This window comes from Zonotrichia leucophrys, chromosome 1, assembly GCF_028769735.1.
Source record: "Zonotrichia leucophrys gambelii isolate GWCS_2022_RI chromosome 1, RI_Zleu_2.0, whole genome shotgun sequence".
In the NCBI taxonomy this organism is placed as follows: Eukaryota; Metazoa; Chordata; class Aves; order Passeriformes; family Passerellidae; genus Zonotrichia; species Zonotrichia leucophrys.
In genome coordinates, this window is record NC_088169.1 from 61,849,659 (window position 1) to 61,875,018 (window position 25,360).

Here is a 25,360-nt window from a genome sequence, read left to right on the forward strand (position 1 = left end):
TCTAGGAGCAATGAAGGTGTTCCTGTTGTTTCCAAGGTAACTTCCATCTTCTGCCGCCCAGGTGAGGCTCAGCCTTTATCATCATGTGAGCAGAATACAAATAATGGACCTGATGTGGAAAACAAAGCACACACAAAATGCCATGTATTACTCCAGCTGCTCTGCTAGTCATTTCTCACCTTCCACCCTTCCACATCAGCCTACTGAGGCAAAGTGACAGGAACAAGGAATTCATCCACAGCAGCTGAACCTTCCTGACTTGTTGCCAGATGGAAGTCAGCTGCTTCAAAATTACCATAGTGCTTTCCAACTGGAGTTACAACTCAGGAGCCCAGGAACCTCATCAAAGCACAGCTCTTTGGTGCCCACATCACATGGATCTGACCTTCCATGCTCATCTGAGAGGATCCATGAGTTCTCTAGCTCTCATGGGCACCAGCTAGGCTTGGCTGTCACCTCAAAGCCATCCTGGGATCTTTTAGGAAAATAAAGGAGTGAAGAGTTTTCAGACTTTGTCTCTGTGGCAACCACAAGAGAGCTGGGCTGCTGCCACTGAACCAAGTGGCACTTCTTGTATGGAGTCACATGGGTCACGTGCTGTTGACCTCTGCACCACCTGTGACAAAAGTCACTGGCTTTTAATTGCCTCTTGAAACCAGCACCAGAGAGGAAAGGAGGAGTGAGAGGATGTGCCCACAGTCATGTACTGAGTGCAATACCTTAATCCTTTGATGTACACATTATTGTCCACACAGGGAGTTTCCAGGAGCAGAGAAACTTAAGGCCATCACTGAACTTTGTGTAGTTCTTCCTGTCATTATCATGCTGTGCACTGGCAGGGAGCCCACACCAAAATTGTCAGCCTTCCACAGAGCCCTCCCAGGACACACACTCCCAGGCTGTGGCCCTGCTGCTGCCCCTGCTCTAACATCTTCTCTCCAACACATTTTCAGCACAAAGACCTCAATGGGGAGAAGGACACAAGCACCAGGCTGAGCTGGTAGGGCAGAATCTAGCACAACACCAGCACCACAGTGCTGAGGGCTATTCAGGGATAGTCTTGAGGAGGTTTCTGCTCAGTATTGATACTCTAGCAGGACGAATGCATGGAACCAACAGGGGATCTGCAATGATACTAAATGCAAACATTATCGGAAAAACTTGGCCACCGGAGGCCCTCCTTTCCAGGTATTTGCAGCTTTCCTGGAAACTGGCATTTTCTACTCTAGGTGTCAGCTCTGATTCACCCACAAGACCGTGTATCACAAAATATCACATCAATATGACTTCTTTAGAGAATTTCAAAGCACAAACCCCAGCACTGCCAATACTGAAGAGTTCCTAGCACTGTGTGCTAAAAAGCTCTGGTTTGGAATATGGACTTGAATTTGGGATTCTTGTTAGCATTAGGAGTATTTTTTTTACCAGATATACCTCCACCTACAAGTCTTCAACCCTCTCAGGTCACAAATGCAGAGAAGAAATGTGTTGGTGCCTAAGAAGCAGCTCCCCAGGACCTGCTCTGGCAATGCTGTACCCCAGGCAAGGAGGCTGCCTGAGGTCTGCTTCTGCATGCAGGGGCTGCAGCAATGCCAGGATGAGTGGATCTGTGAGTAGGGAACCTGTCCACCCCAGAGGATCAGATTTCTCCATCTGTGTAGCTGAGCTGACAGTAGGAACCTTGTGGCCTTCTCTCTTGAAGGATGTGGAGAGATCCACTTTGCCTTGTCAGCTTCTGGGGTGAAATGATGTATCACAACCAGCAGCTGAGGCAAACAGTAAAATTTCTGTTCCATACCTATTTGTCAAATGCTGCTCATCAGGGTCCTGGAAAATGGAGTGTGGAAGGAGCTGCCTGGTCACCCACCAGTTGGTGGTGATTTTCTCTGGCACTCAGAGATGGGCATAGCCCAACAAATTGACATCTCCTGGAACATGGACAAGTGAACTTGTCTCATTTGGGTTTAAGCACACAAAAAAGCAGAAATCTCAACCAACATCTAAATAGCAATAGCAAGTGAGATGATACAGGCAGCTGAAACATCCTCCTATTTTGACTGCTGTACCCCCTCAACTAGCAATTGAGTAGTCTTGGTTAGAGTCATATTAAAAACTCTTCACCAGGAGGAATTCTTGGTTTAGCAGCTAATATGAGAGAGTGAAGATCTGCCAAATGCTTGGGAATTTGAAATGCACTAGGCACAACTTTGCAAAGGCAAAAGAAAGCTTCTTTCTCAGCCTGTCAAAAGATACAGCCTTCAACTCTTCAAGAGAGTCTGCTGGGATGAAGTGCTTCCAACAGGCAACATTCTTTATAGTGTAGTTGTTCCATTTCTGATCTTCCAGCCCTGATTCTCAAAGAAAATCCTAAATATCTTTGTGAGGTAAATCTGGGAACTGTATCTCATTACTTTGCTGAATACTAATGTTTTAGAGCACATTACCATCCTCCTCTCTGCACCTTTCCCAATTATCAATCTCCCAGTGCTCTACATCACGCTACTATTATTCTACAAATTACCTGCATCTCTTTTCCCCCTAGGATATAACTACCAATATAGTCTTTATTTTCCATGCTGTCAGATGTCTAGCTCAGACACAGGTCTAATTAAACCCAGAGCAACTGTTCCCAAGATGCAGTTAAGTTTGAAATTCACCTCACCTTTTCTGAGGACTATACATGCACCAAAACTCATCTGCTTTCTTCAGATATACTGGGTGGCTTCAGAAAAGCTATTACACCTACATAAAAATCTTTATCTTGAAACCTTTGCTCTTACAACACTGGCATGCCAAAAGCCTTCATAGACTGTGAATAGGAGGGGCAGCAGGGGGGTGACTGGATCTGGTTTCTAAAAAATAGACGTGTGACACTATGACATGCATCACAGAAGATCTTAAATTCTGTTTCACAAGACAGAGTGGGGGTTGAGCACAAATTTAAAATAGATGCTCACTTTTGAGTAGCAGCAATGACCCATAGCTACAAACTCAGACTCCCCTTCACTCCTTCAGCCCCTGCCTAAAAGAAACACCTTCAGGAGACTCCTCTTGATAAGGGAGGCAGCATCTGAGCTGCCCTTTCACTGAGCCTCAGTTTCCCACCTGTAAAACAAGGAAGGAGGACAGGCTCAGGCTTGGGCCCTCCAGGCTGCCATCTCCCCCACTGCTTATCCATCACAGCTTGTGTTTGCTCCTGACCATGGCCAGTCTCTCTCCAGACAGCACCTGCACTGCTCTCCCCCAGGGTTTTGTACATTCACTGTCAACTTACTGCATGAGAGAGACAGCGTGTCCTCCCAACAGCTCCCAGGGCAGCTGTGTAATAACTTTACTATACATTTCCACAGTGGGAGAAGACTTGAATCTCTTCTCCTTGAAGCCAGGCATCCTGACTGAGACCTTCAGAGATGGCTTGGAGAAGGAGCACTCCTCGTGGAAGGCAGCAAGCAGGGCAGAGGATGAGGGAATCCCCACAGTGTGGGCCAAGCCAGGGCTGCAGCAATGCCCCCATGGGAAGTGCTGACAGTGTGGGACGGAGCGGGGCAGAGGAGTGAGCAACCCTGGGACCAGCAGCAACCCAGCCTGCAGGGTGACCTTTGGAAGGAGAATCAACACAAGGCATATTTACCCCATTTAGAGAACACAGGATGTAAACTTTTACTGTGACCAAGGCTTTAATAAAACATGAGACCAGCTGAGGCCTTTCTCATACCTGTAGTATTTTAAGCATTCTTGTCCCTCAGGTTGCTCTGCTAGCTCTTGAGGGCTGGGTTTACACTGCTCTTGTTCTCTCTCACTGCATCTCTGGCAGCATCTCTTTCCTCAACTGGACCTCTAATTTCCACAGATTTGTGGCAATATAGTACCTTTAGGCTTTGGTTGAAACTGATGGATGGTTTCAAAAGTTAGGGACAGAGCCACTGTCAAGCAGACACCTACAGAGATAATGTGATCCCAAGGGCTTCCTTCCCATAGCAAAACAAGCTAAATGATATGTAGTCAAGACATTCAAGGCTCTAGTATAATGCAGAAACATAGAAATACAAAAATAATGGGGTGTGAGCAGCCTAAACTTTGGCCTTAATATTTGGCTACTTGGCTTTGCAATTTTAATGACTCTTTCAAGGAATAATTTTTATATTCAATGCAGTACTTTGTGCAATGGCATGTTAACTTTGATGAACTCTGTTTAAGATGGGGAACATTCCTTGTAATTTTCTGCTAATTTTCCTATTTTTTTGCATTTTTCCCTCACACACTCTCGCCCACTGAGAGTAGATTCACAAACCTTGTGCACAAATATGCAGAGGATCAGCAATGCCAAAGCCATCCACATCCTTGTCCCCATGCCATGGATGTTGGGAGGCTGATGAGTCTGATCCTTGAGCCTTGCACAGACAATAAGCCTTATTGAACTTGACAGCACCACTTGTGTGCAGGGAGGTGACTCATCCGAGCAGAGGCTGTGGGATCTGCCCCTGCTTGTAGAGCCACTTTCTTCATAGCAAATCCTGGCTGCTCAAACACCACTCACGTTTCTATTTTGGGTCACTGTTTACAAGCACAGACTAACAACAGTGGGAGAATGGAAATCTGCTACCAGCGTGTGCGCTCCCGACCCTCTCAAAAGCAGCTTTCAGAAACTACATTATTGGAGAGGATCAGAATGGACAATTGCTCTAAATACCTTAAAAATATATTATTATCTTCCAGAGACGTCACATTTCCTAAGAGGAAGGTGAATATCTGGCACTTTCTCTATGTGGTTAGAGGAGTAATTACTAGTGCGGAGACATTGACTCTTATCTTTGATAAGTTGTCAAGGATTTCTGAGACTAGTGAAGTATCACAATGTTTTCAAAATATCAGCAGATTTTCTAGTGAAGAGCTGTACAGTTATGGGTGCTTGACTGAAGCATCTCTTAATGGCTGTCAGAAGTAATTTGCACTGTTGCTCAGCAGAGGCAACGGATGGTTTAATATCCAGGCCTTTTGCTCTGCACAGGCATGTCAGCTAAGTACATATTGTACCCAAAGGAAATTGCTACCCATTCTTTGTACATTTGCTTCTCTTTGTGTGAAATCCCCTGCTACTCCAACAGCCCAGTTCAAAGTCCCTCATCAAAACCATAATTGTGGTTCAATCAACAGTGTTTTACAAGAGGGAAAATGACTTCGTCACAAGCGCTCAAAATGGACATCATGCCAACCTTACAACTCATCAAGGTGCGTGGACATTTCGCATGACCTGCCTTCATTTTCAAAAGCTGAGTTTTATTGAGCAGTCATCCCAATGATTTTGTGCTGTTCTCCTTTCTAATATAGCAGTGGGCTCCTTTCTGCAAAGGATTCTGCATGCCTTGAATGCCCACGATGAGCTGGCAGGCACAAGTGACTTCTGATGTCTGGGTTTTCTTCAGCAGAAGCATGGTTGATATGTCACTGAGATCAGAACAAAAGGTCAAGGAAAGCAAAACAAAGAAATCTAATCTTGAGTCTGCTACTCATCTCTTCACACAGTGAGAAAATCCTTATGTATTTCCCTTTATCAGTTTCAGCTCTCTACATGTTGAAAAGTATTATACATCCATTAATATAGGGTTAATACCTAAGACTAATAATGAGGGAAAAGCCTATCTCAACCAAAACAAGGACTCAAAGTCAGACAAATGAGATTCCAGTGGAAGAGAAATAAGACTTCTTTATTCCTAGCATTGCTAGAAATATACGTTCTCTTTCACCCCAGAAATTCTCCATGTGAACAAAGAAAGTTCAGATAATTTAATGAAGAGGTTAGCATTCAGCTTTGTTAGAAAAAGCTTCAGTGACTTCATATGAAATGAAGAGCTGACCTGATCGTGTGGGGACTCCAGAAATGACAAATGTGTGTGAATGTGAAACAGGGAGTGAGCTTCAGGAGGGAGGAGGAAATATCCCACAAGCTGCAAGTGATGATTTGAGGACTGCTGCTGCCAAATGCTCAGTCTCTGGAAGAAAGTGTTCTCAGAGGTAAGTCTGCACTTTTCAACAAGAATCAGGCTATCACGAAATGGCCTCTGATAATAAACAATCCTAGAATGATTGTATTTCTTACCCCCAGCCCCATGTGTCAGCTGCCAGAAGATAAAATGAAACAACATGAGGCCATCATGAGGACTAGCTGTGGTCTCTGCCCCCTCATGACCATTTGGCCCCCGTGTTCTCATTGGATTTTCTTAATCTCACTGATTTTATTTTCTGTTTTCCTTGGTTCCTTTTCTGTTTATTTTCCTCCCACTGACTGAAATGTCATTTCTGTTCCTTTTTTTTCATGTTTAAGTCATAACAATTAACTAGAAGGCAAAATTTCAGACCTTATTTAACCTCATCCCTCAATGGAAATCCAGTAAAATATGATCCAATTGAAGGTCTGTAACACTTTCTACTCATTCCAGTTTATTTATTTCAATTTGGTGGGAAAGCTGTTCTTTGTGGCAAAGAAAATGTATTTTGCTCTGGTCTGTAATAGCATTGTTAGCTTATACTGAAAGGAGACAAACCACTCTTGCATAATCATATTTATTAGATCATTAGTGCTGTTTTAGAGAAGTGCCAACCAGCAGTACATAGGAAAAAAAGTGAGTTATCAGCAAGGCCATTAGGTGGAAAAACTTTGGAGGGAACCCGCAGGCAGCACACAGCAGTAATGAAGCAGACACCTCTGAGGTATCCAGTTAATTATCTCAGTGAGAATTTGTTGTGAGGTGCTGCTGTGGCTGAGCTGCAACTAGGTGGAAGGGTGGGACATGAGGTTAGGTGCACATGCATGTGATTCATTTCCTTTAATCACACCACTGACACATGAGGCATTGAAGAGTCCTAGAGTGATCACTTCTGAAGCAGTGACACCCACAAACTGGATGCCTTTGTTGCATTTAGATGTACACACAATCTCAAAATTGTATACACCTGTCTATGCTTTCAGGCTGGCAAGATTTCCAACAGAAGTGCCCTGTTTTTCTTTAGGAGCATTGTAGATTTGTTCTTCTGGTCAATAATGTTGTTTTTGCTCAGTTTAGTCACACAGCCTTCTCCCAGTCTCATTGGGAAGCTCCCTCTGCAAAACAGTAGCTCATTAGGAGATAATTTATGCATCAATAACATACCTTGGTGACTGTGCATTGTCTATACCTACAAAATAAAGGGAATATCAGTAGCATAGAATCAAGTTTGTTAAATTATAACACAAGGGAAATAAATCCATTGAAAACATGTTTTTTGGTAGCTGAAGAGAAAATGCCTTGCTCTTCACCAACTCATTAGTGGAAAGTCCAGGAGATGAGTGACTGTAGATGCTGCTGACCTTTTGTGCTGAGGTAGTGCATTGCCAGGGAAGAAGATCAGAAAAAAATATAAAGGAGTGCAGGAGAACAGGTTAAACTCAGTTCTATGTAACATTTTCTATACACCTACAATGAAAAGGCACTTTAGAAAGCAACAAGTTGAAGAAACTTCACATTACCTTTGTACAATTACTAGATTGAAAATGTTGTATGCTTAAAGCTTCTTTTTTGAGAGCCACCGGTGAAAAAGGCTAGATAAGGCTTTTTTTTATGCCTGCGAGGCACAAAAACTACTTTGAGTTAAAGAGATAATGCCAATTTTATGGTCATTAAAAAAATTATTTAAAATTAGGTTCAAACCTAGTACCTGAAATTCTCTGACAAGGGTTTTCTTCCTTTGAAAAAAAATAATTTGCAGTTGCGCCTTTCAATTTTCTCTCTTCCCCCACTCCCACTCCTTCCTTGATATGGTGAAAATCCTAACAAGCAAGATACAAGCTGCCTGCAGTCAAATTTACTGCACACTGTCAATATGATGGAAGACATGGTATGGGTTGGAACTGCAGGCAGATGTGCAGTGCCATTAGTGTGAAAACTAAGTGTTCTCTAATACATAGCATAGATAAAAATGTGTGGCTGTAAATATACAGAAAGAATTAAAAATTATAAATAAATGAATGAAGACTGCCCTCTGTTCAGAACTGCCTTTTTGTGTTGTGTTTTGCAGCAGAAGTGCCATGTTGAAGATTTCATACTGCCTAGGATTGTAATGAAATAGGAGCTCAGCCCTGTGCTTGATGTTTTGCAACTCTCTGCCACAGAACAGCTTGGAGTAAACAAGTCTGTTATTAACATGTTGCTCAAAAGCAGTTTTAAAACACAAAAGCTCCAACATATATTTTTGTCTTAAAAAGACACACTGAGAATTCTTTGCTGCCTCAGGAAATAGATATGCGGCTTGATGGGCCATGCCCTGTTTTAGAGTAAGTTACACAGAATTTTTTTTCTCTTATTCAAAAACAAACAATCATGATCTGCCCAGATGTTCTTTTCATCTTTGCAGATTATTTCTTTTTTCCAGATGGATGGAAAAATTTCCAGATTTCTTTTTTCCAGCTTACACAGACCAACTGTGCCACAAACAAGAGAATGATGCATTACAGTTGAAGATGGCAAAAGTTTGCCTTCCTCTTACTCAAGCAGTTCAACCAATAGTGGTAGTTTTGAGATATAAGTTTGAGTATTTCTTGCACCCTCATAAGTCCATGAGATCTTTGCTGACTGAAAATCCAGGTATTTGGAATACAGGAGAGATTCTTGCTGGTGGGCGGAGCTGTGCGATGCTGTGTCGTACTTGTTACAGAGTAGGACAAGCAGTGTTGTAACAATCTCCCTCCAGTAGCTTTCCTCTTCCAGCATGAGTTCCCTGCTCACCTTTATTTGTTGATGAGGAGATCAGTAGGCAGGAATGAGTGAAGTTAGAGCATCAGCTGTTGGTGGAATAGTTTCCTGGCTCAATACTCCCAAACCAAAATCAGGTCCTCCAGGAGATTCCCTCTGTGCCTCGCAGCAGGTCTCAGCTCTGGCTCCAGACCCAAATATTTTGACCCCATGGAGGCCCAGCACAGTGCTGGTGTACAGTGCTGAACTCTGGAAGCATCCAGATGTGGGCACCACTCAGCTCCTCCAGCAAGTGGAAACCTCTCTGATGGTGTCCATCACTGATGTCTTGTGGCACCACCAGCTCCCAGGAGCACATCTTCCCTAGTTCTTGCTGGGCTTTGAGGAAACCACATGGGTTCCTAAATGGAAAACTCCCATCAGCTTCAACAGGGCAGCATCAGGCCCTTTGCATCTTCTGCTGCGCTGGTTTTCACCGAGCACCACCAGGCTGCATCAATTAGCCTGCTCCTAAAATGGATGAAGAGAAATTCTGTGTGGCTCCTGATGACACTGCCAACTCTTCATCTCACTTAACTGGACAAGGGGAAAATAAAGAATGAAAGGCTGTGCAAGTCTGAATTTGGCCATCCCTCTTCTCAGACACATCTGTTTCCATGCAAGCAAGAAGAAAATGGGTGACTAACACACAGCTCTGCAGCTCAACAGCTGGCCCCTAGGTCCTCCTCCATGGCACTAAATGTGTCCCTGGCAAACACAAGGTTGAGATTTTAAATGAGGAATTAATGAAAATGCACTCTTTTTCCTGCTTGTTGTCCCTTTAAATTCAGTTTCCATGGAAACAGCTATGGAAAGGCTGCCTGGAGGAAGCCAGGAGAGATCTCTGCCTGGCAGCCTTCCCCTCTGAGCTGCCAGCTGAGCCACCCCAACTGTCAGAGGTTTTTGCTATTGTCATTTACACTTGGAATATGAGTGATGACTCCTCATGGATTCCCTCTCTAAGGAGTACTGGGGTAGCCATCCCTGCTCCTGTCACCTGCTACTGGGCTCTTTGCAAGTGGAGCTCCTCTCCATCCATCTGGTGGAGCACAGGCCCATCTGAACCCCCTCGACGATGCTTTGCTGCAAATGTCACCCCTGTTAGAGACATCCATTGCAATGCTTTTTTCTTTTGAAACGTAGTGGTGCATGTGATTTGAGTACACAGACTGAGCTGGGAGCAGTGCAGAGGGACAACTTTGTTGTTAATTAATTTTTTATCCGGGGGAAACATTTGAGATCCCTCCTGGAGTACTGCATCCAGCCCTGGGGTTCCCAGCACAAGGCAGGCACCAACCCATCAGATAAGGTCCAGAGGAAGGAAACTAAAATAGTCAGAGGGCTGGAGCACCTCTCCTATGAAGACAGGCTGAGAGATTTGCGTGTGTTCAGCCTGGAGAAACAGAAGCCCCAGGGAGATCTTTTTGTGGCCTTTCAGTACATTAAAGGGGCTCACAAGAAAGAAAGAGAGACACTTTTAATTCAGGGCCTGCAGTGAAAGGACAAAGTGCAATGGTTTTAAAGAGGGTAGGTTTAGATTGGACATCAGAAAGAAATGTTTCCAAATGAGGGTAGCGAAACATTGGAATAAATCATCCAGAGAAATTGTGGATGCCTTATACCTAGAAGTGTTCAAGGCCTGGTTGGACGGAATCCTGAGCAACCTGGTCTAGTGGAAAGTGTCCCTGCCCAGAGCAGGGGGTTTGGAACTAGATGGTTTTTAAGGTTCCTTTCAACCCAAACTGTTCTATGATCTTATGAGCAGGATCCAAAGCAGACTGGAAAGCAATGGTGTTTGTCTGTGTAGATCCACGCTTTTTCCAGGTGAACAAAACAAAAGGGTCTTAGACCTACAAAATTTGGGGGTGACACAGTCCCAGAAAATGAGGCTGGTCTTACTACTGTTGAGATGCACCCACTTCCATTTTATTAGCATTTGAGGAGCCTCTAGTAGGTCTATGTAAGGTTGTCTTAAAGAAAACTGAATTTTCAGTGGAAGTTGACTAACAATATAAGACCTATGACCTATCCACCCTCCCAGCTGAGTTCTGCAGACAAACACAGTTCCAATGTAAAAACAAAAGCAATTTAAAAATGTGATTAATTTTAAATGTTACTAACCCTAGTCAATATAATAGTTCAGTGTTAGCCATTATTTCTTCAGATACATATAAAAATGCTGTCCTCCTTGGTTACCTAGATGATTACCTATAATTAGAAAGGCAGACTCTCATATCTGAGATATAATACTGAGATCATTTTTTTGTGAGCTAGATGAGCAATTCCTTGCATATTGACCAGAAAAACCCTCTGCTTGCTGCTGGTACAGACTCAGATGGAGTATAATCTTCAATGTTGAACAACCAAGCTTCAAAGAGGATGTAAACTTCTCCTGGGGAGAATTCAGAGAGCAATGGACATAAGCCAGAGGTCCAGAAAATAGACCTATGAGACAGAATTGAACAAACTGAAGTTATTTAGTATGAGAGGAGGCAAATCAAAGGGCTATATCTCAGTAAAAGGATGAAGTAAACAAGAGAGGAAGATAATAAAATGCATTCCATGCCATAAAATCATAGAGTGGTTTGGATTGGAAAGGACCTTGGAGATATCTAGCTCAAACCCCCTGCAGTGGAGAGAGACACCTGCCATTAGATCAGGTTGTTCAGGGCCCTGGCAAACCTGGCCTTGAACCCTGCTAGGGATGGGGCATCCACAGCTTCTCTGGGCAACCTGTGCCCGTGTCTCCAGCGTGTCCAAGTCTTTGTTGTGCCCAGAGTGGATAGAAGGTAGATAACAAGGTTAAACTGCAAATGGGGAAAACTTCCCCAGGGATAGAGACAGCTGTAAAATAAGGACTTAGGTCTTTCTAAGCCAAATACCCCCATCTCAAAGTAGGATGGGCAGGTGCTTTCTCTCTCTCTTGACATAGGACATTTTCAGTGTCTGAGATGCTCCCCTATCTTCGGACAGCCTGTTCCAACACTTCCTCGTGAGTTCCCTTTCTGAGAAGCTAAGCTTAAATCTCTACTTTTTATTCCCAGGAACTCATTCACCAGCTGTGTTTTCCTCACTTTTGTGGCCTTTGGGCACACCATGATGCTCTGATCCCTTTCACAGGAGCTGCTCCTCTAGCCACCATTTCCCTCCCAAACAGAAGGGCACTGTCATGGTAGTGCCTCCTCTGTCCAGGCTTCTCCTCCAGTTCCCCTAGATCATTTATGCTGGGATAACTCTTCTGGTACCAGGAGGGGATTACTTCCTGCTCAGCTCTGCGCTGGTGCTGCCTCACCTTGAATCCCGTGCGCAGTTTTGGGTGCTGCAGTGTAAGAAGGACATGAAGCTGTTGGAGAATGGCCCAAGGAGGGCAATGATGGTGAAGGGTCTTGCAGGGAACCTGTATGAGGAGCGGCTGAGCTTCCTTGGTCTGTTTAGCTTGGAGGAGACCGAGGGGAGCCCTCATCACAGTTACAGCTTCCTCATGAGGGGATAAAGAGGGGCAGACACTGATCTCTTTTCTCTCATGACCATTCTGGAGGGACAGCCTGAAATTTTTCAAGGGAGGTTTGGGTCGGGTAACAGGAACAGGTAATTCACCCAGAGGGTGATTGGGCACTGGAACAGCTCCCCAGGGGAGGGGCACAGCAGAGCCTGACAGAGCTCAAGAGGCATTTGGACAATGCTCTCAGGCACGTGATGTGACACTTGAGCACGTCCTGTGCAGGACCGGGAGCTTGATGCAATGATCCTTATGGGTGCCTTCGAACCCAGGATACCCTGTGACACTGGAACTTCCTGCGGCCACCACGGGTTCCCGCCCCTTCCCACGGTCCCTCCAGGGCGGGGACTCGAACCCGCGGCCCTGCCTCAGCGAGGGCCCGCCCCGCCGTGCAGTGCGAACGGAGGAGGTTTGTCCCTCGCGGGCCGCCGTGTGCCGGTGCGCTCCGCTGCCGCGCTCTCCGCCTCTCGTCTCGTCCGCCGCCCGGCCCGGCCCGGCCGCTGCCCCGCCATGAGCGACAAGGGCGAGCTGGACCTCACCGGCGCCAAGCAGAACACCGGCATGTGGCTGGTGAAGGTGAGGAGCCGCCGCCGCGGCCCCGGGCCCGGCCCAGCGCGGCCTGTGGCGGCCGGGTGCCTCCGTGCGTCCCCGCCCCGCCGTGCCCGGGGTGGGCGCCGTGAGTTCGGGGTTGCCCGCGTCGGGCTCGCCCTGTGGCCTGGGACAGCCACTGTGCCTGTTCCCCTCCTCGGGGACAGCGCGGGGCCGGGCCCGGATGCCCACTGAGTAAAGGAGACACCGCAGGGAAAGTTGGGCTGCTGGGGAGCTACACAGAATCAGAATGTTGAGGGCTTGGAATGAACCTTAAGGATCATTCAGTCCCACCTCCCCCTGCGGTGGGCAGGGACATCTCCTACTAGACCGGGTTGCTCAAGGGCTTTTCCAGCCTGGCTTTGAACATTTCCTGGGATGGGGCACCCACAGCTTCTTTGGGCAACTTGTGCCAATGTCTCACCACTGTCACTGTTTTCTGACATCTTTTTCTTTTTTCACTGACATCTCTTCCTTGTTCTTGCTAGTGGTTTGTGATGAGCAACAAACATGGCTGTGTAACTTTTATTTCCCGAAAACTTTGAGAGCTGGAAAAAGTTTTGAGTGTGCCCAAATTCACGTCCTGATAAAAACTACATCCAACAAGGAAAGTAAAGGCCAGTGTCTTGTCATTACAGCTCTCTTTAGTGCTAGTGAAATACAGCTCTGGTGGAGGGGCTGTGAAAAGGTACTGAGGGTGTCAAATCAGACCTGTTTGGTGCAGGGCCGCACTCCAGTCTGGCGCCACCACTAACAGGCTGGCCCTGCGCTGTTCCCTGGAGTCAGTGTCTTTGCTGTCAAGACATTTTGCTGCCAATACCAGGCATTGTTTCAGAAAGAGGAACTTGAAGCTGATGGGGGAGCCTGTGTCCTGCCTGCTTCGAGTCCTCTCTGGGCATGCTCCTCTTTCTCTAGACCTATGTTTATTCTCTTTTGAGAGAAGCAGTTCCTTCCTCCCGTTCCTGCTTTAGGGATAAGTTCAGACCATCAACTTCAGAGACCCTGTGGGGACAGGGGGGTACCCAGATACTCGTTCTGGGCGGTGAGGGGGGTGTAACACTATCACACTTCAGTTACCAAAACTTGCTGTGGCCCTTAGAAATGGTTGGGGATTTCAGACTTGCTTTGGTGGGCAGGTTGCTGCATCTGGTTCCTCCTCTGTACTGACACCTGAGTGTCACAAAGGTGTCACAAAGCCACAACAAGCACCGTGCAAGTGCTGTAACTGTGGTAGCTTTTCCTGGGCACTGTCAGTGACTGCTGGCAGCAGAAAGCTGCAGAACTAGACCATGACATGCTGAGTGACAGGATGACAAAATGGCAGATGAAATTAAGGGTTGAAAGATCTAATCTGGTGTGCACACAGAAAAACAATCCTAATTATAGGTATGCAGCAGTTGGATTTCTGCTGGTTGTTGTCATTCAGGAGGAGTGGTTTTCTTTTTTCTGTACAATGAGATAACTCTATAAGAACATGTCAAATGAGCAGAGTCAACATTGGACATGATTACAAAAGACACAGAAAACAAAGAAGAAAATATTATTGTACCATGATGTTGCCTCTGTCTGGAATGCTCTGTGTAGCCATGGTCTCATCCCCCCTGCTATGGAAAGTGTACAGTGCACCTGGGAACAGAACAGAGGAGAGAACCAGGTCTGCTCCTGGCAACAAGGAGTGATGGCTGTGGAGGGAACTCCTAAATGCTTTGTTACCTTTTAGGCTGGCAAGAGGATTGATTTGGAAGTCTTGTAGAGCTCTGAAGCAATGAGTAATGTCATGGGTGGATAAGGAAGAAAATAGGTAAAGATGAACAGGAAAGAATCAGTTCAAACACTAGAATTAGAGGTGTGTCAGATTAATTCATTGGTGGGGCTCAGCATGAGCCAAGGAGGTATACTGTTTTGCACAATGTGCAGTTAAACTTTGGAACTTTTTGCAGCTGGAAATTCTGAATTTCAAAACTTTGCAGAAGTTCAGACACAGTTAGTCAAACTCAGGCAAGAAAATTGAATTGGGAGATTAGAAATAATATGTTGCCAAACCCCATGTCTGCTAAAACACCCTAGAAATTAGAAGAGCATGCTGGGGAAATAAATTTTCTTCGTATGTTCCTCCTGAAGTAACTGCTATTGGCTGCATTTGGAGACAGGACGCTGAACTTGCTTGTCCTTTAGTCTGATACAGTTTGGTGTTTCCTGAAGCAAGGAATTTTCAGGCACATTTGTGCTTACAGTTGGTGCCACTGTGTTTAATGAGAAAACAGGACTGAAAGGAAAGCTGGAGTATTTACTCTTCCAAGTAAATGTTGATGTAGTCCTTCATGCATGTGTTCTGAACTTATATCTGTCTTCTTGTATTGTAATGATAGTAAAAAATACTGAAAAGATGCTAACAGTGATAGACCATAACATGGGGTAGGCAGGATTTTATCCTTTGATTTCCTTTGGACTTGAGCTTGGAAACAACCACATCTGTTAGCAGGACTTCCAGCTCAGTTCCAAGACAATGCATGGTACCTGTACTTTTATCTTCACTAGCTGGGACAATGAGGATGAATTTATCCTTCCTTTGGGGGAGAGAGCATTCAGCTCTGATGGAATAAAACACCTGGCTTATTTGATTTCCTTTTAGCATGCATTGTGCTAGCGCAGGAAGTATTCCAGAGAGACTACTTAAGAGACAATAAAAAAATGCAGTGGTGAGTGTTTTAGAAGCATGAGCAGTAAAAGGAGGTACCATAAAGAGAGTGAATTACTTTAGTACAAATCCAGAAAGGCACTAGGTTTTTATTTCTGTGTTTTCAGTGAAAGCTAAGGTAGAGAAATAGTAAGACTATTTGGTTATGTACTCGTGGTAAAGTGAAGCTCATTTAGTGTTTGCCATTAGAATGTTAATTTTCTTGTTCCCTGAGTGTCTTGGTCAGATTTTTAAATTTAATCTGCTGCATTGTTCTATAGCTAGAAAGAGGATATCTTTATTTAATTCTAGTTTGTATTTTCAAAGAAAAATTTAAACATAGACTCTGACATCAGCCTTAGTTTCTGTTGTATGCACTGTGTATGTATTGCTATATAGAGAAAGAGCTAATTTAGTTTTTTGCAGAAAAGTGGAAGTAGTTTGTTACAGAGAGGGGCTGCTTGAGTTTTCCCTTCTCAGGGGGGGTAGGAAGCTGTGCCCAGGCTGAAGAGATGAGTGGAGCAGGGGCCCTCGTGTCCCACACTGCCTGTAGAGTGCCTGGTGTGTGCTGCAGCCTGGGCAGTGCTGTGGTGTGAGCAGCAGAGGAGAGCAGCAGTGGGAAGAGGGCTTGGAGTGATGCTCCTTAGTATGTCAGATTTGTTCTAGTGATCAAACTGTCATTTTTTTCTTTTTTTGGAGAGAAGAGTGTTCTTACCTACAAACCCCAGAATAAAGACCACTTGTCCTGAAAGGCTGTGTTCAGTTGCCTTTCATTGGGCAGGCATTCTGTCCACAGGTCAGTCTTTCTGTGCACATGCAGTTCTCAAAATCCTCCTGTGGGATCTGTGAAAATTCTGCCCTGTAAAACAGGTTGCTCTTGATTTCTGTGTATTCTTTCAAGGATTGTTAAGATTTTGAAACCTGACTCTTTACCATAATTATTATGTTAAAGTTAAAAGAAAGGTACAAAATAAGATGTCTGTGGCATTTAAGACTTTAGTTTTTCCTGATTGTTTATGTCATTAGCATGTGGGTGTGTGAGTAGCACCTGGTTTTAGCTGAAGTACCTATGGATAGCTGGAAGTAATCCTTTGATCACAGCCTTTGTCTTTCTCTGCATGGCCTTTGACTGCAGGTAGGCCAGCAGAGAGATGATTAAATGCACTCTTTGAGATTTTCCTATGCAGTATGATTGATCTGCAACCTCTTAATCTGACTTAATTCCCAGTCTGAATGTATTATATAGCAAGTCAATGATTTTAACACCATAAGAGCCCTTCACTCCTTGTCCACTCATACTGAATGTGCATCTACCTTATTATCTGGCAGTATAAATAGAGATTAGGTGCAAGCATGTAATAATACTTCTGTTGAGTAGCTGGAGCATGTCATAGCATTTATCTTGAGTTTAGAAAGAAAACAGTATCTGATGTGGCATGGAATCTGTTGTAGAAAGTTACTACTTTGAAAACTGGAAATATATATATCAATAGATTGTGCCAATTCATGGTTTTCTGTTGTGCTTTTGTGGTGTTTTTGACCAAAGTTGTCTGAACTTTATGGGAACCTGGACTATCATTTCGTTTGTCTGAGGAGTTGGAGGCATCTGGATTTTGTAGTTTTTCTACAGGTACTTCATGGGGTGCTGTGAGTCTAAAGCTAAAAGTACTAACTAAGCACCATTTCCAAGAGCTGGAGTTCTTGAAGAACTGATAAGTGCAAAGGTAGTGTTAACTTAATTTGAGCTTCAGGAAGTTAGGAGGTTGTTCTTTGTCAGTAAGTTATTGGAACAGGCTCCTTTTCTCCTCAGCTGTGTTTAGTTTTACTCTGTGCAAGACAAAAATTAGGCTTCCAAGTGCTTCTTTGCTGCTTGAAACAGAAAATGCCGCAGGCATAGCTTAGTGTATTTCTCTTCACTACTGGCTGTGCCTCACATTGTTTTTCCACATGGGCACAGATGTTTCCAGTAGCTGTGGACTGTGTGAGCCAGGACAAATTTTGCTGTGCCAGTGAAGAACATGGCTGTGAAGTTCTGAGGAGTGTGCTTCTTTCCAGAGGCCTTTATTGTACATTTTGAGCCCAGGTCACCCGATGCTGCAGATACCACAGCCTTTGCAACTGAAGGAAGTGGTGTATAGGTGAGGTAACAGCACTGCAGCAGCTTTTAATTCTCCATTTATTCAGGTCTTGTTTCTGTCCCTGGACTAATCACGATTTTGTGCAGCTGTTCTGGAAAATAGCTTGAGGTGCTGCTTTGGTTGTTCCACCTGCTAAACACAAAATCAGCCCAACTAAAAGATAGAAGTCACCCACTCCTCTTAGCTAGGTCAGTCTGCTCTTTCCACATACTGGCCAGCTGCTCAAAGACTTTGCCCAGTGCAGTGAAGAGCTGGGAATGAGTGATGGGAGGCAGATTTGCCTAGCGTGGTTCTGCTGTTGGAGGAGTGGCAGTAGGCTGTGGTTTACTGCTCAACATGTTTGAGGTTCCCTGACTCTAAGCCTTCCCTTCACTCCAGAAATTGCCTAACTTGTCATCGCTGGGATTGGTTGGTTGATTTTTTTTTTTCCCAGAGAGATGATCATTTCTAATGAATATTTAAAAGTACAATTTTATCTGATAAAATATTGACACTCCTTAGTTTAAGAATTTGATGCTGATCTTTTTCTGCCTTTTATGATTGGATAGTAGCATTTGAGATTGAAGTTACTAAGATTTTTCTCTCATTTGAGACTCTACATTGGTGTTATTTTTTGTGCTACATTATTCTCTTTGCTCTCTCTAACTGAATATATATACACATATGTGTATTTATGTATATGTGTGCATGTATGTCTATATAACAGCTCCAGAAGTGGGGTTGCATGAGCTTCATAAAGTTCAACAAGGCCAAGCACAAGGTCCTGCCCTTGAGTTGGGGTAACCCCCGGTATCAGTGCACAGTATCAGAGGAAAGACTGAGAGCAGCTCTGAGGACAAGGACTTGGGAGTGCTGGTAGGTGGGAGGCTGGATGTGACCTGGCAATGTGCACCTGCAGCCCAGAAAGGCAATTCTGTCCAGGGCTGCAACAAAAGCAGTGTGGGCAGAATGTCAAGGGAGGAGATTCTGTCCTTCTGCTCTGATGAGATCCCCCCAGGATTGCTGTGTCCTGCTCTGGGGCCCCCAGCATAAGAAGGATGTGGACATGCTGTAGCAGGTGTGAAGGAGACCCCAAAGATGATCAGAGAGCTGGAGCACCTCTTCTGTGAAGACACATGGAGAGAGCTGGGTCTGCTCAGCCTGGAGAGGAAAAGGCTCCAGGGCCACCTTACAGGTGCCTTCCAGTGCCTCAAGGGGGCTGGTGAGAAAGATGGGAACAGTTTTTAGTAGGGTCTGTAGCAGTTTGACAAGGAGTAATGGGTTTAAGTGAAGGGAGGGTGGATTTAGACTAGATGTAAGGAAGGAATGTTTTATAATGAGAGTGGTGAGGCACTGGTACAGGTTGCCCAGACAAGTTGTGGATGTGGCATCCGTGGAAGCATTCAAGGTCAGGAAGGATAGAACTCTGAGCAAACTCATGTAATTGCAGATGTCCTTGCTCATTGCAGGGGTTTTGGACTAGATGTCTGTTAAGGCCCCTGCCAATCAAAACCCTTTATGGTTCTCTATTGTCTACTATATTTAGCTCATACTTTATTCTGAAGTGGTCAAGGTAAAAGCATTTAAAGTATTTACCCATACACAGTTTCTATGGTATTTTAAAATCTGCTCTTCTTGAATTCTGTTGTCTTCTCTTAGGTCCCCAAATACTTGTCACAACAGTGGAGTAAAGCTTCAGGAAGAGGTGAAGTGGGAAAACTAAGGATTGTCAAGTAAGCCTTTACATTTACTGGTTGCATTTCTTAGAATTTACCTGTGTAAAATAAGAATATGTTGCACCTGTTCTAAGTCATAATCCTCTTTCTTGCCAACAGTGTCCATATTTCTCTGATACATGATCAGTGTTTGCTTGTGTAGTGATTAGGAATATAAATTGTACAAAATTATACTGGGGAGTCACTCTGTCGCGTTACAGGAGGTTTGATTTCCTAGGTTTAAGGAAACCTAATTGCAGAATTTGGTTTTATTTACATATGTTATTTTGCTGCTTCTGTTTTCACATGCTGACTTTTCCCATTTATTCTTGGGCATCAGCATAACAAAAATTTGAATAGCCCCAAAGATAAATAAAAAAACTAGAATTTGAATTTGCTTTTTTTAATCAGGAAAGCTAAACTTGAGGAATTAGGCTATGGAAACATTAAATATTTCAATATGTATATAATTAGTTATTTTAACAAATATTTATATATTTATTAAATATTTTCTTTTTCAGAAATCAAGGAAGAACGGAAGTAAGTAATTGCTAAAGTTTATGTTTTGAATTCTAAAAAGTGTTTAAAATGTGCTGGTTTCTAATGTCACATATTTTTTGTTACACCTCTAGCAAAGCATTGTAGCACAGAATCAGGAGGAGAGAATTCTGTTAGTAGCTCTGCCCATAGATGCCTGTGTAACTTGCATCAGGTCTCTCTGTTCCCTCACTTTGTTTACCTTCTCTTCAGACACTTTGAGGTGTGTTGGTACAAAAGGCTGAGGAGGATGCACAGGAAAGGCATGTGGTGCTGGTGTGAAGTATCCCTCTTCAAGCTTCCTTAGCTTCTCTATTGAGTGGCAAAGGAGCTGTGTTTAAACCTCTTCTGGGCTGTATGCAATTCTGGAGTCCCAGGCTAGTAACACTTTATGTGGTACTTCAGCACTTTTTCTGGAACTCAGCTGGCTGTGCAAAACATTTTTCAGCACTCATACTGAGCGATGGCTGAAAACCTGTTATGCCATGTATTTTAACAAGTAAAATCAAGTTGTTCTCTGACTTCAGGATGAGGTAATTTACAACTTTTTGAAAGCTGAGTAAATTTCATTTAGTACATGAAAGCTTTGAATTCTGTATTTCGACAAGAGATCAGTGTGGAAGGACTCTTATATTACTCTTTATTTTTGAAATAGAAATATGCTATACTACTTGTGTTTTCTCTCTTTTTTGTTTCTCTGTAACTTGGGAAACAGTGTAATTGAGTCTGTTTGGTAACACTGTGGCAATTGTGACTGTTAGGTGTCATTTACTTTGAATGAAGAGCTTGCAAGCATCAGTGATATTGGAGGAAAGCCTGCTTCAGTCAGTGCACCAAGGGAACATCCATTTCTTCTGCAAAGTGTGGGAGGACAGACCTTAACAGTGTTCACAGAAACTTCAGTAGGTAAGTTAGAATTAAAGTTGTTATGACTTTTCCAGTATGTGTGCTTTCAATAATTCAGTGCTATAAAAGATAAAAGACTCGTAAGTCAGATTTTGGTGTTTTCTGCATAGATAACGCTGTTGTAATTTTTTTGTGTCTGTCTGTTTACTTGTGTGATTGAGCAGCTGATTTAAGTTCTCTGGGGTTATCATGTACATTTCATCTCTGAGTCTGCTGGAGAGAGCGGGGGGAATGTGGAATGCAGTGCAGAGTGAAGTACATTGTGTACATTCTCCTTTAGGGTTTTGACTGAAAAAGCATGGTTTTGTGTTCCCACGTATTTTTTGTATGAACTAGTATTTGGCTTTTTCTCCTTAAATTGGTCTCTGCTGTGAATACAATTCTGTAAGAATGCTGATTTTTCCTCTGTTCATTTTTTAAAATTTAATCAGTTAAATATTGTGCATTTCTCAGCAACTAGAAAGGGTTATTTGAGGACTGTGGATTTACTGAGTACAAGTTATTATTTTAACTGGGAGCAAAGGGTGGTTAGTTACATGAGAAATGATTGGGATGAAGCACTGACTAAGCATAGACCCTGTCAAAATTGTTTTTGTTTGAGATTAGCAAGCATAACGTGAAGTCAATGTGTTTTCCTGAAACTAATTTAAATGCAAAATGGCTAAAATATTTTGATCTTGTGTTTAAGTTGGTACAGTGACAGTACAGTCAAAAATATACTTTACTGTGCTTTTCTTGCTTGAATTTCTTTGTTTTGCAAAATGAACATGACACGAATATTCCAAATTCCAGTCAGATTCTTTACAGGCATCATATTTCTGAGGTTACATTCATGTGCTTAAATGTGTAGGCATGTTTTGAGCTCCATGTCCATTTTCAACAAATTTCAAAGTGAACTATGGCTGGTGGGAAAACAGGTGTCTGAAAGGTGGACTGTACAAATGTCCCAGCTGAAGGAAAGGCTGCTGCTGTATTGGATGCCAGAAAATCCCCATGGAAAAACCGACTATACTGACCATGAAAAAACAGTCAGTAAGAATTTACATATCTTTGCACATCAGTCAATCCAGAGTAAGGCAATAATAACAAATTGAAATTCATTCATTCCTAGGTTCACAGATCAGTATGAGTCTTCATGTTATAATTAGCATATTTTTTCTGAAAAGCATGTTGTGTCCTTTTTCTTTTTTTAACCTGCACCATGTAACACAAGCAATATATCAGTTTCAGCCATGGGCCAAAGATTAAGCTGGTATGGAACTGCAGATGTCATCTAGAAGGGTGCAATTGAAGAATTGGGCAAATGAAATATGGATAAAAAGTGCTTCATGCACTACTGCTCTCAGTCCATACCCTTATTGAGGACTGACTCAAATCAACCAGAGCAAATGGCATAAAGCAGTTGGGTTTGTTTTGTACAGGGTGGGGTTTTTGTTTGATTATGGGTTTTGTGATTTTTTCCCCCCTCCACCATATTTTTAAACACATTGAATATCCTAAGATCTATTCTCTATGTTGTCCTTTAACACTGGGATCCTTATGTTGGAGTGACTGTATTTTTGATGGCTTTTCTGAAATATGCTGTGATCTTGGAAGATGCTGTAGGCAGTTTATATATTCTGGATAATTCAGCACTTCACATTGACTCATCAGGTCATTTAGAGCAAGCAAAAAAGATCAAATTTGACAAGTAATTTAATATTTTCTGCCTGATGTAATTTCTAGTCTTCTGAATGGATTTTCTGTAGGTTTTATTTTGCTTTGTCTTAACTGAACTATGCTTCTCCTACTTGTAGTGTTGGGAGAAATCCTTTAGTTCTTTCATTGTAAATGTCTAAATCTCTGGTGGTCCCGTATTTCTTAATGGGCAGTAGACTTTTCTAAGGTGCAATTTATTGTGTCCAAAATGTGTATCTGAGCTAAAAGGAAGCTTGGTAAAATGCCTTCCATCCCAGATACTGTTAAAAATCTGGCCTGTACTGGCTTTCACATGTGCTACATCATCTGTTTGGATTAGCTCTGGGATTTCTCCCATTTATTTTCTTTTCTTTTTTCTGTGATTTGAAATAGCCCTGGTGAATAATTCTGAGTACTCTGATGGTGGTAGTTGCAAAGTCCCTTTGCAGGGCTGTTGCACATGTGAACATTGCATTGTCTGCTTGCTGGGCAGATCACTGAGGCCTGTGGTGGCGTTCCTGAGCATGAGTGTAGCAGAGCTGGTGGGAAGCATGGCTTGTGTCATATCTGCAGAGGGATCCAAAGCACACTTGTCTCTTGCTGTCTAGGTCTTGCTGTCTAGGCTGGTTTTGGTGTTATTTCTGCATTAAATATGAACTACATTCTGTTCCATAAACATCACCATATGTACATCAACAGTTGCTATGCTACAATGCTATTTGTGCTTCCAGTCGTTTTATCTCATCTTTGTCATCAGCTGTCATAGCTGTGGTTTTTTGGCGGGTGAGAAGCAGAAGATTTTGCATATATTTTAATGTGTCTTATTGAACAAAATGAATTCTTCATATGTGCATATAGCTAGAAACTATCTAGGGGCAATTCATGGGTCTGATACATAGGGTATATTTGGTTAAAATTGTTTTCTGAGTTTCCTGCTGGCAGACATCCTAACATAAGATAATACTGTAATTTAACAGTTTCTTTCCTCATTGAAGGAATGGGAAGACACTTTTGTTAAACATTTAACTGCAGACTTTTCTGATTATGATTATACATTGCTTTCCTTACTACTTTAATTGCCCATTGCTTAATTTTTTCTGCCCACACATAGTTTAGGTTTGCTGGATCTTCATGGAAATAAAATTGCAGCTTTGCTAGAGCTAATGATAAAAGTTTCTTATTGAACTGGTTTTTGGAAAAATGTGCTACTAATATGAGTTGTGAAAACACAGACCTTGGCAGGCAATTGCATCCCAGACTGTAAAGGACTGATGGGTGGAGGAGAAGATTTTACACTGTAGACACAGATAAAGTGTAAGATATTTCTGTAAAGTTGGATAAGATGATTCATTTTATTTAAATTTTGAATATATCTTCACAACTCCCCCTCCATAAGTGGGATAGCCGTAATGTCTATTTTTGCGTCTTTAAATTCTTTCATGCTCTTTCCATCTTACTGAAAGTAAAAAGTGTTCAGAGAATTCCATTGACAGAACACATATCAGAGCTTTGCTTCTGAGCAGCATTAAGGCATGGATTGTCTCACTGCTTCATGCTTCACAGAACATTGCTGGCTTTTAATCCTTTGTTTTTCTTCAGTTTCCTGAGCCTTCTCTCCTTCAGAAATTCAATTAGTGACACTCAATTATTTTTTGTGTTCTTGTTCAGTAATTCACGTAACGCTGCCTGTGTACCCAAGAACAGCTCCTTTATTCCCTCATTCCTTGAAAATTCTCCCATTGTTTTGAATTGTTGGGGTTTTCTCCTTTACACAGCTTCTCATATATGAAAGGACCTTTTCTGAGTTCGTACATGAATCACACCTACCATATAACATACAATGTGCAATTGTGTTCCAGCAAAAATGAATATTCAGAGGTTTTTATTCTGTATTTTGTATATATATGTATTTAAATATCAGCTATGTTCAGCCATTAAAGAAATGTGAAGGGAACAAACCCTAATAAGAACCTTTCATTAAAGCAGTTTCTTCTTTAATTGCACTTAATTATTCTCAGTAAAATATAGTGTGCTCAGAATCTTGATGCCTTGTAATACTGTTTCCAGTTCTGTTAGGTAAGTGTCTGAATTCTGAAATTCCTCATCAGACTGCTATTTAGGAAATAAACACCCTCACTGTTCTGCCATCTTAGAGCACCCTGATGAGGAGTTTTGACATTCACCTGTCTACATTAACAGTACTTTCCAATTATTTCTGTTCAGGCTGTCACTTCACCACATAGTCCAGTCTCCAGAAGATTTTGGGATCTAACCTAATGCTTCTTTGTTCTGTTTTGTACTTCAGTCTTTTCTGAGTAATAGAAGCAATAGCAGCCTTTCAAAACTATGGCATTTATGCACATTTCCGAATATTTTTGAGAACCATAAAGATGAAAACCTTGATCAGAAAAGGAGAATTTGAGGCTCAAGCTAGTTTAATTACAGATATCACTTTGATGGCTGAAAATTTTGTGTGTATTATTGAGACATACAGTCCATTTAGAAAACAATTGCAGTTGTTTGCATCATACCCCTTCTCCATTTCAAAAAAATGGAAATGATATTTATTTAATTACTTATGCTTATTGGAGGGTTAAAAAAGTACTGTAAAGCAGGTTCAGCTGGCTGGCAGGAATAAGCTAATTTTATTTTCATTTCTGTTATTAAAACTATAGACTGTTAATTCCTGTACAAATTTAAACAATTGAGGATATAACACACAAAATACAAGGTCTGTTAAAATGGGCTCTGTGTGATGGGAAGAGTCTTTTTGCAAACTTCATTGATTTAAAATACCTTTTGTTTCCAGTCTCACTGATGTATATGTAAAAAACCAACATCCTACCACCACCCACTACCACAGTGACAGCAAAAAGCCC

General features: G+C 42.7%; 1 protein-coding gene across 1 annotated transcript in view; it reads left to right on the plus strand.

The window, feature by feature from the left end:
- The first annotated feature begins 12,677 nt into the window (after nucleotides 1-12,677).
- GTF2F2 (general transcription factor IIF subunit 2) overlaps nucleotides 12,678-25,360 on the plus strand; it is a 77,721-nt gene continuing 65,038 nt past the window's right edge. The window contains exons 1-4 of the mRNA XM_064714541.1: nucleotides 12,678-12,840; nucleotides 19,306-19,379; nucleotides 19,883-19,901; nucleotides 20,660-20,804. Of these exons, the coding sequence (XP_064570611.1) occupies nucleotides 12,775-12,840; nucleotides 19,306-19,379; nucleotides 19,883-19,901; nucleotides 20,660-20,804 (304 nt within the window). The 5' untranslated portion in view covers nucleotides 12,678-12,774. The remainder of the gene's footprint in view (nucleotides 12,841-19,305; nucleotides 19,380-19,882; nucleotides 19,902-20,659; nucleotides 20,805-25,360) is intronic.